This window comes from Rhineura floridana, chromosome 9, assembly GCF_030035675.1.
Source record: "Rhineura floridana isolate rRhiFlo1 chromosome 9, rRhiFlo1.hap2, whole genome shotgun sequence".
Lineage (NCBI taxonomy): Eukaryota > Metazoa > Chordata > Lepidosauria > Squamata > Rhineuridae > Rhineura > Rhineura floridana.
Window position 1 is genome coordinate 108,567,052 of NC_084488.1, and position 15,232 is coordinate 108,582,283.

The 15,232-nt window shown below is 44.3% G+C and overlaps 1 protein-coding gene across 1 annotated transcript in view; it reads right to left on the reverse strand.

The window, feature by feature from the left end:
* LOC133363683 (uncharacterized) overlaps positions 1 to 15,232 on the reverse strand; it is a 26,259-nt gene continuing 11,027 nt past the window's right edge. The window contains exons 5-10 of the mRNA XM_061582950.1: positions 13,959 to 14,306; positions 13,262 to 13,378; positions 12,320 to 12,506; positions 10,988 to 12,011; positions 10,607 to 10,644; positions 1 to 122 (exon numbers count right to left, since the gene is read on the reverse strand). Of these exons, the coding sequence (XP_061438934.1) occupies positions 13,368 to 13,378; positions 13,959 to 14,306 (359 nt within the window). The 3' untranslated portion in view covers positions 1 to 122; positions 10,607 to 10,644; positions 10,988 to 12,011; positions 12,320 to 12,506; positions 13,262 to 13,367. The remainder of the gene's footprint in view (positions 123 to 10,606; positions 10,645 to 10,987; positions 12,012 to 12,319; positions 12,507 to 13,261; positions 13,379 to 13,958; positions 14,307 to 15,232) is intronic.

Genomic DNA, 15,232 nt, shown 5'->3' on the forward strand with positions numbered 1-15,232 from the left:
TATATATAACAGCAACAACAAAAAACCTGGAACAAGAAACACACACACACAGATCCCTCCTTTGTTGTCCATTCTCTGGGGTTGCACAGAATCTCACTCTAGAACTTCAATGTGAAGTTCTTCTGGATGGAAAAGAAGGGAACAGAAGTGAGTCTAAATTACAGCTGCTTTATTTGACTTTGGCAGGTCCAAACTTAGCACCCAGCATGCTAAGGCATCTGATGGGGATCCTATCCCCTGACTGGGCCCAATGGAGCTGCCTGCCACTCACCTCCATCATCGCTATTACCCCCTTTGGGCCCCCTCCTGCCATAGATATCTGTCTCCCCCAGCAGTGGCGTCACTGGGGGGTGCAGACCGCACCAGGTGACACCATCAGAGGGGGGTGATTCTCAGCTTTAATTAAAAAAAAAGTTTCTAGGTGGTCCGGTTCTCGAGATATACATAAAAACGTCAGCCCACCTGTTAAATCTTTTTTTAAACTACTGTATAGCACTTTGTAGCTTTAACCCCGCCCGTTCAGGATTGCAGCCAATCAGTGAAGTGTTTGTTTGACCTGTGGCAGTGTCTAGTAAACCTCATTGCAAGGCCAGAAAATGGTGGTCCCTCCCCCGTTTATCTGAAAATCTCATAAATTGGGTGAGTATATACATTTCAGTTTTTTTCCCTCTTGTGTGTAGGAGTCGGATCCTGGGCAGTGTTTTGAAAACCTTCCCAGTACTTGCTTTTGTTGGGGTAAAAGCATTGCTAATCCCATATCTCCAGAGTAAATCCCATTGAATTCAATAGGATTTACTTTTAAGTAGACATGGTTATGAATGTGCTGAAAATCAATGGGACTTTGGAGTGAATGTAAAAAAGAATTGTGTTTGTGTTCTTTCTGTCCCCCCCCCCTCTTTAAAGCAAGTAGGCTGGGCTTACTTAGGTATTACAGTTTTTATTCTGTAGGAAACTAATACTGCTTTTTTAAAAACTAATACTGATTTTTCTGCAATGACCAACTGGTTTGACAATAAACTATTATATGGGCTGTATGTATTTATACATCTGCAGTGTGTGTGTGTAGTCTTTCCAACAACACTGTCAGGTAGGGTTGGAAACCAAGGCAGCTCACAAAAAGAAATAAAGCCATTTAAAATCCAATAACCATAAAGCAAGAATAAACAGTTGGAAAACAACCTAAAGAGGCATGATTCGGAATTTTGGGTTGGGTGAATGAAGTTTATTTATTTATTTATTTGATTTATATCCCGCCCTTCCTCCCAGTAGGATCCCAGGGCGGCAAACAAAAGCACTAAAAGCACTTTAAAACATCATAAAAACAGACTTTAAAATATATTAAAACATCTTTGAAAATATTTTTTAAAAGCTTTAAAAAAACATCTTTTTTAAAAAAAGAAAAGGCTTAAAAACATATTAAAAAGCAATTCCAACACAGACTCAGACTGGGATAAGGTCTCAACTTAAAAGAACAAGTTGAAAGAACAAGTTCCTTATCACTTGAGGCTGTAGTTCTCTGCACACTTCCCAGTTTGAGTAAGCCCCATTGAATACATTGGGACTTGCTTCTGAGTAAACAAACATCGGATTGCACTATAAATATATTTACAGATTGTAATTCATAAATATATTTGAGAGTCATGTTTATATAAATATTTCTTCATACTGTGTCCCAATAAGTATTTGATTTCACACTATGGTTGTAGATGATTTTTTCCTCTACATTTTAAGTGTGCCCTTCTTCCTGGGGGTGGTCATGGTTCTCCATTGTTTTCATCCTGATGGGAGGATAGGCTGAGAGATGGTGAGTAGCACATTTAAGGTCTCTTCACCTCCCCCCCTTTTTTATTTGTATTTATTTTATATTTCTCCAATATCTTCCCCTGGCTGTTTTTATGTATTTTAAATATTTTTAGATTAAATAAATAGGAAATCATAATTGTGAACCTCCCTAAAAGCAATTTACCTATCCTTATGTTTTGGCAAAGTGATGGTGTGAAGGCATGCTGGTAGAACAAGAGACCATGTTTGAAGCATGTTATAAGGTGTTTGAGGACTTTGTCACACATTACTTTTTGAGACCTGTAGATGCATTTTGGAAAGAATACGTGCACGTATTGAATGGTGGCTTGGGTGCTGTTTTTCAGTCTACGCTGCATGCGTAGGGAAGGTGATACATCATCTGGCAGCTAGCTTCATAATGAGAGAATGAAAAACATTTGGATCACCATTCACTTTTTTACTTTTCTCACTAGTGAGACATAAGAACATAAGAACATAAGAAGAGCCTGCTGGATCAGGCCAGTGGCCCATCTAGTCCAGCATCCTGTTCTCACAGTGGCCAACCAGGTGCCTGGGGGAAGCCCGCAAGCAGGACCCGAATGCAAGAACACTCTCCCCTCCTGAGGCTTCCAGCAACTGGTTTTCAGAAGCATGCTGCCTCTGACTAGGGTGGCAGAGCACAGCCATCATGGCTAGTAGCCATTGATAGCCCTGTCCTCCATGAATTTGTCTAATCTTCTTTTAAAGCCGTCCAAGCTGGTGGCCATTACTGCATCTTGTGGGAGCAAATTCCATAGTTTAACTATGCGCTGAGTAAAGAAGTACTTCCTTTTGTCTGTCCTGAATCTTCCAACATTCAGCTTCTTTGAATGTCCACGAGTTCTAGTATTATGAGAGAGGGAGAAGAACTTTTCTCTATCCACTTTCTCAATGCCATGCATAATTTTATACACTTCTATCATGTCTCCTCTGACCCGCCTTTTCTCTAAACTAAAAAGCCCCAAATGCTGCAACCTTTCCTCGTAAGGGAGTCGCTCCATCCCCTTGATCATTCTGGTTGCCCTCTTCTGAACCTTTTCCAACTCTATAATATCCTTTTTGAGATGAGGCGACCAGAACTGTACACAGTATTCCAAATGTGGCCGCACCATAGATTTATACAACGGCATTATGATATCGGCTGTTTTATTTTCAATACCTTTCCTAATTATCGCTAGCATGGAATTTGCCTTTTTCACAGCTGCCGCACACTGGGTCGACATTTTCATCGTGCTGTCCACTACAACCCCGAGGTCTCTCTCCTGGTCGGTCACCGCCAGTTCAGACCCCATGAGCGTATATGTGAAATTCAGATTTTTTGCTCCAATATGCATAATTTTACACTTGTTTATATTGAATTGCATTTGCCATTTTTCTGCCCATTCACTCAGTTTGGAGAGGTCTTTTTGGAGCTCTTCGCAATCCCTTTTTGTTTTAACAACCCTGAACAATTTAGTGTCATCAGCAAACTTGGCCACTTCACTGCTCACTCCTAATTCTAGGTCATTAATGACCAAGTTGAAAAGTACAGGTCCCAATACCGATCCTTGAGGGACTCCACTTTCTACAGCCCTCCATTGGGAGAACTGTCCATTTATTCCTACTCTCTGCTTTCTGCTTCTTAACCAATTCCTTATCCACAAGAGGACCTCTCCTCTTATTCATATATTACCATTCATATATTACTTTTTCATACACAGAAATTTAATCTTTGTATAGGAAAAAGTATTCTGTAAAATATGAAGGACAGTGGCTGCCCAGTCAGTATAACCACTGTACAAGATCTACTCAGCCACTGTAATTACCTTTTTGTTTTGAGTGCCCTTTTGTCTGGGTCTTGGTTCAGGTGTGTATCCAACTTTGATGTGCTTATGGAAGGGGTGTGCAAGTAGTGCCCCCCCAAGTGTGGAGGCTTGGACAAACATTGTGTTATGGAAAACCAAAGTCTGTGTGAAAGTACATATTTGGGAATGCCATAAGTGTAATCCTAAACACACTTAATAAATAATATCGAACTTGCACATCACAAAATATATTATAGTCATGTTCATAAGCACCAGGAGGGTAGTCGCCCAGGGGATCTTAGTCCCTCTGCTTTTTTGGGAGCAGGGTCCCTATGTCTCCAAGCATCCTACAGTCAGCATGAAAAGGGAGCGTGTTAGTCACTGAGAAGAGTCTTCTAATATGCTTCCTTGCCTTTCCTGATTTATTTTTATTTATTTATTTTATTAAATTTCTATACCGCCCCATAGCCGAAGCTCTCTGGGCGGTGCACAATCTGGAGCCAATCAGAGTGAAAGGAGGTGAGTCAGCCACTGAGAAGACTCTTCTCAGTTGCTAACATTCTCCACTTACATGCTGATTGGCTCCTAGAGATGTTTGTTGTTGTGAGAGAATGCATTAACAAAGATCTCATTCTTAATCCAGGAGTAAAAAAGGGTGTATGTGGCTGCAACTATCATGAAGGGACTCTGCACTTCTGAATTTTCTACTAAACAACTGATAAATACCTATGTAACTTTGAGTCTGGAGACTTATTATTAAGAATCACTTTCCATAACTGTAAGGAGGTATGTCCACATGCATGCATCCCAGGCACCTATATGAGGGGTGAGAGCGGCATAGGGACATAAGCAGATGTCTTATACCAGGGGTTCCCAAACTTTTCTTCTACATAGACCACTTGAAAATTGCTGAGGGTCTGAAAGTATCTGAAAATTTACTATGGGCATATGCAAGATAATTAACTCCCATTAGTGATAAAAGCAAGAATTTGGGCTGTGCGTATGATATTGTAATTTAAAGGTGTAATTTTAATTTTGCTAGTTGTTTATGTCACTACTATTGCCATTACATTCAGTGATATACGGAAATTATGATTTACGAGTAACAGTACAAAAAACATTACTAAGGATTCTGTATGGTCTGGTACGGGAGGAGGTCCATGGGGGTGACACCATGAGTTACCGCACTGGGTGACACCAACCCTAGTGATGCCACTGTCCCCCAGAGCTTGGAAGATTACTTTTTAAAAGGAATAAATTCAGTTACTGTTACATGGGCCCAAAAAGGAATAAATTACCATTACAATTACAATTGCTCTGAAAGTAACTGATTACCATTAGTCAAAAATAATCACTACAATTACACTTAAGTTACTTTTTAAAAAACTAGAGCTGGGATTGGCTGCTGCACAATGAAGTCACCTGAAACAACATTAAAAATAAACACACACAGAGGTAGTAGAATAATTCTTTTTATCCATAAGACTGGTAAGGGAGGCAGAGACTACTACTCATATCTTTGCACGTCAAACCAAGTGCAACCCACACACACACACACTCAGCCAGCAAGCATAATCTCTCGCTTAACCACTTCCTGGACCCTGCCCTGCCACCAACTAAGGGACACCCACACAAGCAAACATTTTCCCCCGAGATACAAAAAAGTTAAAACACTGCAAATCAGCAAAGTAGCCAGGGACAGCGGTGGAGGCCGCTTTGCATGCCAAATGCAAACACAGTACACACACACACACACACACTCATTTTTCACCTCCACAGTTCTTTATCTCCATTCTACTGCTGCCTCCTTCTCCTCCTTTATCCATGTTCTTGCCCTCCGGCTCCTTTCTCCCTCCACTCCATTCTTCTCCATCACCATTCATTCTTTAAAACAATTGTTTTCTCCACTCCAGCCCCGTCTTGCTCTCCACCTCCTCCCTAGTCACCTCCTACCCACCCACAGAGCACACGGAAATAGCAATGCTGCACAGAAGCCCAGTTTGAGGCACATGATTTTCATCTACAAATCAGAGGAGCAGAAGACTTCCCCTGTTCCCCAACTAGGGTTGTCAGGTCAGAAGCATCCCAAAATCTGAGATTTCAGGGGCGGGCCCTAATGATGTCAGGGAGGTGGGCCCAAGTGATGTCAGGGGCGGGCCCGAGTGCTGTCATTAAGCATGATACATTAAGCATCAATCACAATTGCTTGGAGCATAAATTAAAAAATTTCTCTGACTGGAAAATAAAATAGAAATCTTAGCTAAAAGATGGAGCCTGGGTAGGGAATATTTAATCTAGCCTACTTCCTTTTGGCAAGAGGGTTTAAGTGCCCTCAGGCCAGGCTAGTCACCAGAAGACCATTGTAAGAAGAAAGGAGCCTAGTGTTGTGGAGATGTTAGATGGAGGCATTTGTGCGTAAAGGTGGATGCCCCTGAAGGCTGCAATTCTAAACACACTTACTAAGGGACCAAGCCCCATAGAACTCAATAGGACTTACTTCTGAGTAGATATAGTTTGGATTGTGCTGTTGGTAAAGCTTGACTAGGGATCCTCTGCAAAGACATCCACATCCAAGCAAGGTAGGCAACCCCCTGCCTGGAATGCCCTGCCCTTATCTTTTAACGTTGCTGCTCCAAAGGTCTTAACGGATTTGATTCTTCACTGCAGAAAGAGGTCTGAGAAAAGAGTAAGAGTAAGAAGGTTCTCTGCCCTTTCTGTCTACCCTGTGGGCTGCTATAAACTCACTTTGACAGCCTACCCAATTCCAGTGAGTAATAATTCACAGAGAGAAAACACACATGGTTTGGTCTACCTTTACAAGCAGCAGCTTGGGAATAACAATTGCAGCCATACTTCCAAATATGTGAATTCTGTTTTACCACTATTGGGCAAGAAACAACCATGCAAACAGCCATGCAAACAACAAGGTGCATCATCAGTGGGTTTTAGGGGGTTGAGCTGAGTGCATGGAACCACTGCTGTTGCTTCTATGGATGTAAGAGAGTGAGGTTAAAGGTAAATGAAATGCAAACAAAAAGAAAAGCAAAAGACAGTGATGCTTTCCTAAATGCAATACCATACCAACCACAACAAGATTCCTATGAGTAAGGCAGACAACTCAGCATCCCACAACCAGTCAGGATTCATAACCAAAAACCAAAACTAAAAAAATCCTGGCAGCCAGTCAGCCAAGGTCACAGAAATCTCCACACAGCACAACCAGGGGCTGCAGTTAATGCAGAATGCTGCAGCATGATTGCTGACATGAGTGAGATCCTATCAGCACACAATACCTCTGCTCTGAAATCTGTACTCTTTTCAGCACCTGCTAATATCATTTTTGTTTAGGCAAGCCTATCCAGGCATGAAGAAGCTATTGTGTTTCTAAATCTGTTTTTAACTCATTGTTGGTTTTATTATTTTGAATGTTTTTAAATACCTGTCTTTAACTGTTTTTGCCAATAATTTTATTGTTTTAATTATTTCTGTAAACCACTTTGAGATTTTTTACAATAAAGCAGTATATAAATGTTGTAAATAAAATACATAAATAAATGTTGGAGTCATTGTGGCCCTTGAGTCTCTTCCCACTTTTAGGAACAAAGGAATCTCCCTTATACTGACTCAGGCCATTTGCTACCATCTAGCTCAGTACTGATGACATGGACTAGTATTGGCTCTCCAGGATTCCAGGCAATAGTCTTTAGCAGAAATTGAATTCTGGACCTTTGCATCCAAAGCATATGCCCTACCAATGAGCTACAACCCTTTCCCTGTTTAAAAAAGTATATTTTAAATTTGTTCTTTTTAATTCACCCTTGAATGCACATCATACCTACGGCAGATCCACACCATTCATTTAAAGCACATTCAATTTGAAGCACATGAATCACACCACTGAATCATGGGAACTGTAGTTTGGTAAGGGTGATGGGAACTATAACTGTGAGGGGGAAACTACACTTCCCAGGATTCTTTAGGAGAAGTCATGCGCTTTAAATGCAAGTTGGATGTGCTTTAAATGTATTGTGTGGATCTACTTGATAAATTTTGCCTGCATGTAAATTGTTTTAATTAATTTTTTGAAAATGGAAACGAGCTATAAAGTGTAGTGGGTGACCATGGGCTACTCACCATCTCTCAGCCTATCTGCCCTTCAGGATGAAAACAACAGGGGGGAACCATGACCATCCCAAAGAAGAAGGGCACACTTAAAATGTAGAGGAAAAAATAATCTACAACCATAGTGTGAAATCAGATACTTATTGGGACACAGTACTGTATGAAGAAATATTTATATAAGCATGACTATCAAACATGTTTGTTGTTTACACAACCTGTAAAGATATTTATAGTGCAATCCTATGTTTGCACTATAAACAGAAGCAAATCTCAGTGTATTCAATGGGGCTTTCTCAAACAGGGAAATGTCCAGAGAATGCAACCTCAAGTGATGAGGAACTTGTTCTTTTAACAAGCCTTTTAACTTGAGACCTTATCCCAGTCTGTGTCGTAATTGCTTTTCAATGTTTTTAAACATTTTCTTTTTTAAAAAAAGATATTTTTAAGCATTTAAAAAATGTTTTTAAAGATATTTTAAAGTGTATTTAGTGTTTTTGTTCGCTGCCCTGGGTTCCTACTGGGAGGAAGGGCGGGATAAAAATCAAATAATAAATAATAAACTTCATTCACCCAACCCAAAATTCAGAATCATGCCACTGTAAGCTGTTTTGCAACTGTTTATGCTTGTTTTATGGTTATTGGATTTTAAAGGGATTTATTTCTTATTGTGAGCTGCCTTGGTTTCCAATCACCAACCCTACCTCACAGGGTTGTTGGAAAGACCACACACACACACACACACACACACACAGAGCAGATGTAAAAATACGTCCAATATAATAGTTTATTGTCAAACTAGTTGGTCATTGCAGAACATTTTTTTAAAAATCAGTATTAGTTTCCTACATAACAAAACCTGTGATACCTACACAGGGCCGGTTCTAAAGGGCGGCTAGGTTGGGCACTGGCCTGAGGGCCCTGGAGCTACAGGAGCCCCGGAGGGGCCCCTGAGGGGCCCTCCACTCCCCTTCCGTGATCCGCACCCCCCATGCCCCCCACTTACCTGTCAGCCAGCTTTTTAGCATTGCCCTTAATGAAGATGGCGGCCGCAGCTTCCCTAAGGTACTGAAGGCGCTGCCGCCATCTTAGTTGATGGCAGAGATGTGCGCCCTTAGGGAAACCACGGCCGCCATCTTCATTAAGGGCAATGGTAAACACTAGACAGGTAGGGGGGCCGTGGGGGGTGCATGGGGGTGCGCACACCCACCCACCCGGGGACCAGGGCAAGCTGATGCTCAAGGGCCCCCGCATGCCTGGAGCCGGCCCTGTACCTACACAACAAAACCTGTGATACCTAAGTATGCCCTGACAAATTGCTTTAAAAAACAGGATTGGAGAGGGAGAGAAAGATTCATAATACTAACACAATTCTTTGCTATGTTCACTCTAAAGTCCCATTACTTTACAGCACAATCCTAACCATGTCTACTCAAAAGTAAGTCCTATTGAATTCAATGGTGTTTACTCCAGGTATGTGGGATTAGCATTGCTTTACTCGCAGAAAAGCAAGTATTGGATTAAAGCTTTCATACGGGGAAGGTGTTCAAAGCACTGCCCTCTTCAACAGCCCACGGTTTGACTCTTGCACACAACAGAAAAACCCCCTGAAAACTATATACTTATGAGATTTTCAGATAAACGGGGAAAACCACCACTTTCTGGCATTGCAATGAGATCTAAGAACTTCCTGGAAGTCAACAAATCACAACTCTGGCTTCACTTATTGGCTACAATCCTGAAAGGGTGGGGTTATAGTTACAAGCTGCTATAACAGATCTACAGTAGGGTCACGCTTTTCGGTGTTCTGCTAATATGGCGGCGCCAGCAGGGCGATCAGGTATAGCTCAGGGAGCTCCAGCCCCCAAGCTCCAGCTGACAGCTATCAGCTGGAGCGTGAGCTCCCCGCGCTCCAGCTGATCGCGCGCTCCAGCTGACAGGGATCAGCTGAAGCATGCGAGTTCTCTGCGCTCCAGCTGATCCCTGTCAGCTGTAGCATGAGGAGCTCGCGTGCTATAGCTGATCCCATGATACAGCTGATCGCGTGCTATAGCTGATCGCATGCTCCAGCTGATCCCATGATCGCTGTCACCTGGAGCGCAGCGGCTGGAGCTCCCTGCGCTACAGCTGATTGCGTGATCAGCTGTAGGGCGGGGAGCTCTCACGCTACAGCTGAGTAGGGCCCCACTTTCTGGCAGTTTTTGCTTTTCGGCAGGGGCCTGGAACAGAACGTGCCGTATGAGGAGGCCCTACTGTATTAAACAGATTTAATAGTCATGGGAGGGGCAGCCGATGTTTGGGTGTATATCTCAGAACCAGATCACCTAGAAACTTTTTTTTTTTAATTAAAGCTGAGAGTCCAGAGAGTAAGGGGAGTCACCCGGAATCCCAGAGAGGACCCCCAAAAGCCAGAGTATCTGGCCGAAAACTGGACACTTGGTAACCCTATCCCCCACCCAGGTAACACCCAAAAGTAATGCTGGAAACATTACAATTACTCCTCAAAAGTAATAAAATTACCCCTTATTCTATTACAATCAAAATGTAAAGGAATTACCCACTCATTCCTCAAAAAAGTAATAAATTACAAGTAATTTGTTTTTGGTAATTAATCACTTCCAAGCTCTGGCCTCCACTGCTTGGGGCGGCATCACCACAGCAGTTGGCAACTGCCACTCACTCCCCACCTCACCCCACTTTTGTGGCCTCACTGCAGGGAAGCTGAGATTTCAAGACCACAATCTGAGCGATCAGCCTGAGGCAGGGATGTTACATTTCAGAGATGGGGTCCCCTCGGGCCCTAGTGTGGCTACAGGCAATGGCTTTCATGTGGAAAGTGGGTCCTCTGGGTTGGTTCTCTGCTTCCAGGATGGAGCTCTTACCTTCACTGGTTCTCGGGCACAGCCAGGACAGACTCCAGCTGTAGAGAGACGTAAGAAAATCCTTGACAAGTGCTTTTTAGATCCCAGAACAAAAGAGCCCCAAAGTAGAACTAAGTGAGCTCCAGATGCTCAGCCCCACTCCCTTGCTTGAGAGGACCTCTGTGGGCCCTGCTGCCTAGTGGTCGGAGGCCAAAGCACAGCACCAAAGAGGAGAACAAAGAATGCCACCTTCTTAATCATCCTGGCCCCATAGGGAGATCCCTGAGAGCAGACTGGAATGTGATCACCTTCTTTAAGCTGCTTTGAGAGCCTCTCAGAGCCATAAAACAAAGATATATCTAATGAATAATGATGAATAACGAATAAAGATGAGATAGTTACGGTCAGGTTCAGCAGAATCACTGCATGGGCCAGCAGCCACCAGAGGTTGGCCGCCAGATCGCTTTCCTCCTCAATCTCTCCTGGTGACACAAAAAAAGCTGAGATCCTGTGGGAGGAAAGAATACTTCAAAACTTGGGGACTGGTCTGAGTTATCAAGGCAGGCTGCCACCACTACCCACCAAGGAGTCTCTCCCACTAGCAGATATCCCTAGCTTACTCTCCCAAAATGTTTGAAAATACCTCCTTTGCCTACCTGACTGAGCCCCAGATCTGCATCGGTGCCCTTCCCTGCTGATCCACCCAGATGTGAAGAAAGGGCCTTGGGAAAGGTGGCCCCTTGTTTGTGTGGGGTGCCCTTCCCCAGCAGGTAAGGGAGTCACCAACACTTTGGGTTTGGGACTCTGCTTGGTTAAAGGAGCCAGTATGGTATACTGGTTAGTGCATCAGACTAGGATCTGGAAGACAAGGGTTCGAATCCCCACTCAGCCACTAGGTGACCTTGGGCCAGTCACTCTCTCTCTCAGCCTAACCTACCTCACAGGGTTATTATGAGGACAAAATGGGGAGGAGAAGAATGGCATACGCCACCTTCAGCTCGGTAGAAAGATGGGGTATAAATGCAATAATAAAATAAAATAACGTAAGTGTTGATGCCTGGACACGTAGATCATGCTTCAGGCTACTCAGCAGCATGTTGCCAGACATATGGGACAGTGTTTCAGAGTGTTCAGCTTACCTACCAAATGCGGAAGGGCCCAAGGGGTGCCTGGTGGGTGATTCTGCTGATAAAACATGTGCCCCCAGAGGGGGGGAATGAATTTGAGTCTCCCTGCCAGGCTCCGCTTAAATGAAACATATCCCCAGCCCATAGCACACTTGCTTCATATATGCACGAGAGTGTTGGCATGGTTGGGGCCCCTGCTAGGAGACCTTTCAGCATTAAAAGAAACATCTCTGTGAGCTCCTGATGGTGAAGACCATTTTCATTAAGGTGGATCCACAGATTGAGAGCAGGAGATTACACTGAAATGGGAAAAAGTAGACAACAGATTTTTAGCAATGGAAGTGTGACACTGAAGCAATTGGCAGAATAGAGAGAGAGGCCAGACCATTCAATGTTTTTTACTACTTGTTTTTACTGATAATTTTCATGTTTCTTGCAAACCGCTTAGAGATATTATTTCTTTACAATCCAATAGTATATAAATGCTGCTAAAAAATAATTGTATCTAAGAGCTCAAAACCAGTGAACCCAAGACCATTATCACCATGCTTAATCTCTCACTGCCAAATCAGCAAGAAATGAAAAGAAATAAATATGTGAAACTTACAGGAAATTAGTTGAATAGAAGTCAAAACACCAAAATCATGATCAAAGCAACGAAGAATTTGCCTCAAAGCAACAAATAATTTGCCTTGTTGTCATCCTCGCCAAGTTCTATTATTTCATAAGTCTCATAAAATGTCAAGTTGATTATGTTGGATTTGTTCTGCATCTGCAAGGGAGGTTTCAAGAAGCTGGTAGGATAGAAGAGAAAGGATGAGATGGAGTTCCCCACATATCTGTGGGCAGGGGCTAGGGCATGTTGGGAGTCCCAATCCCCCCATGACTCTCTTACGTTTTCATCCACTGAGTTATTCCCCCAAAGAGGCCTTGGCTGTGACTCAAACCAAAATGAGGAGGGGCAGCTGTTGCCTGGACTGGGGCCTGCTTCCTCTGCCTCCAGAGCTATTCCTCTGAGGGATCTGAAGGCAGACACCAGCCCAGGCTTCAGAATCAGGAGCAGGCCCAACTCGCAGGCCCAGAGTCAGGAGCAGGCCCAACTCGCAGGCCCAGAATCAGGAACAAGGCCCAACTCACAGCCCAAGTCCATCAGATCCGGGGCTCTTGAGACATGGATCACTGTGCTGGGAACTTCAGAGTCTGTGTCCTCAAACCTCCACGTCCCCCTAAGGAACTGACCACCTCCAAGCTAGCCATCCCACTATAGAGCCACCCCGTTCTAGCTTCCAGGTCAGAGGCCTGCTGCCCTTTAAAGCACAAAGAAGGGGCAGAAACTAGGAGGGCTGATCTGGCCCCACAAACATAAAAGGCACCCAGCCTCCCTCTATGTTGGCTCCTTCTCAAGCTGAAAACGGGACAATGGGCCTCTTTGTTCACTTGCAGCCCCTTCCCTTCATTTCCATTCTTGCCTTGATGTCCCTGTCAATCTAAATTTCCAGCCACTGACTGCCCTTGCCTCGCACATCCCCATCTCTCACCAATAACATACCTGAGGTTATAGATGGCTTCCATTGCCATTCTCAGTATGTGGAGGGAAATGTCCCATTTCTCACTGATGCTCTTGTAATATAAGAAAATTGGAAGTTTTCCTGTACCTATAGAAATGCTGACAACACATGTAGAATGATGACAATGACCTTTGATAAACTGGCAATATTAAGGGAATCAGCAGGACTCAGCAAACTGAAAAGTATCAAACAAATGAACAAGCTAGCAGCTTCATTTCTTATCTGCAGTACAGAGCATGACTAACCCCCACCTTTGGAATGCATGTGAAACTGCCTGGAAACAAGAAACTATATCTGTGTTGCTGTAACTTTTAGATCTCACAGACTGACACGAGTCTACTGTGAGCTCTCGACTTGCAAGTGACAATAAACGAGGCCTTGGTTGCTATTCTGAGTCTCCGTTGTTTGATATTGGGCCTCAACCAGCGGGAACGAACCTTACTTCTAGTGTAACACTCTGAGAAGGGATCAAGGAGCAGAAGAGAAAAGTCAGTGCCCCATGGATTCAAGAGGGCTGCTCCAGATGCAAACTCGGGCTGACTTCAGCCGCAGTTGGAATTCCCGTTCCAAATGCCTGCAGAGTCCAAGCTCTGCCACACCCACAAGGCTCCCTGCCTCAGAACATGAGCCACATTCCCTCCTCAGGCCTCCCACCCACCTCCCCGCTGGATTGCTCACCCCACAATGGCTTGAGCTGCAGCGTTCTTGTCGTAGGGCAAGGTATCCTGCCCCCTGGCCCAGGCCTCTCCAGAGGTGGAGGAAATGCATGACAGAAATCTTTCATCCCAGACGAGTTCAGGCTATTAACCAGGAAAGAACAATATGGTTTGCAAGACGGCAGAATGGCAAAAGGGGTGCTCCCAGATCTCAGGGGGCAAACCTCTAGAATGGGCATTTTCCTGGGCTTGGGCTTGGGGGGGGGCAGTATGAGAGACTCCTGTGCCAAGAGGTTTTGTAGCCAGCCTTCATTTCCACTCCCTAAGATACTCAGATCAGGCGAGGGGATGGCCTCATCTGTTGGCGGCTCTGCAATGGAAAGGAGGAAAAGAGGAGGAAAGGAGATAAAGAAAGGTTCATTTCTCACATGGACTATTCTAACATTGTCTGAATCTTCCTGCTTCTTCACTCAAACCTCCCCACTCTGTCCTCAACCCTTTCAAACCTCTCTGTGGCTCCCATCCTCTCACTCACTAAGCTCGTCCTCAGACCCTTTGCTGGGCTAGAAGCTTCCCATCTTATGTTCTGGCTAAGCTTTGGATGGTCCCCTCTGCTCCCTGCCTCCAACCCTCCCCTCGCACCTCTCTCTTTCTCACTGGGAGGCCTTTTCTTGGGCTGGGCACCCAACTCCTTTTCCTCTCCTTTGCATTTGGCAACCACCTCCTTCTCCTCCTCCCTTTTTTTCATGTGTCATGTCATTGTTGTAAGGCTGGAGGTGTATAAAATGGTGCATGGAGTGGACAGAGAGAGCTTTTTCTCCCCCTCTCATAATGCTAGAACCCAGCAGTGTCATCCAGTGAAGAGGAAGGGGCAGGAGATCAGGACACACACAAGGAAGGGTTTCTTCCTCACATAGCATTGCATTGCTCAAGATGGAACTCCCTGCCACCAGGTGTGGTGATGGTGGCTGCCATATTGGGCGACTAGAGAAAAGGACAGCAGCAATTCATGGAGAAGGCCATTGATGGCTCCTAGTTACCCCCAGGAAAAGAGGCAGTATGCCTCTACAAAGTACCAATGGTTGGGGATCACGAGTGTGGGAGGGCTCCAGTGGATGGGCCCTGTTGTGGGCTTTGTCATTGCAGCACCTGCTTGGCCATTGTGGGAACAGTCTGCTGGACAGATGGGCCTTTGGTCTGATCTTGCAGGGCTCTTCTTATGTGGGAAGCCAGAGCACCAGGTCATCATTATCATAGACTCTGCATTGCCATCCTAACATTCTCCCTCCGCACAAA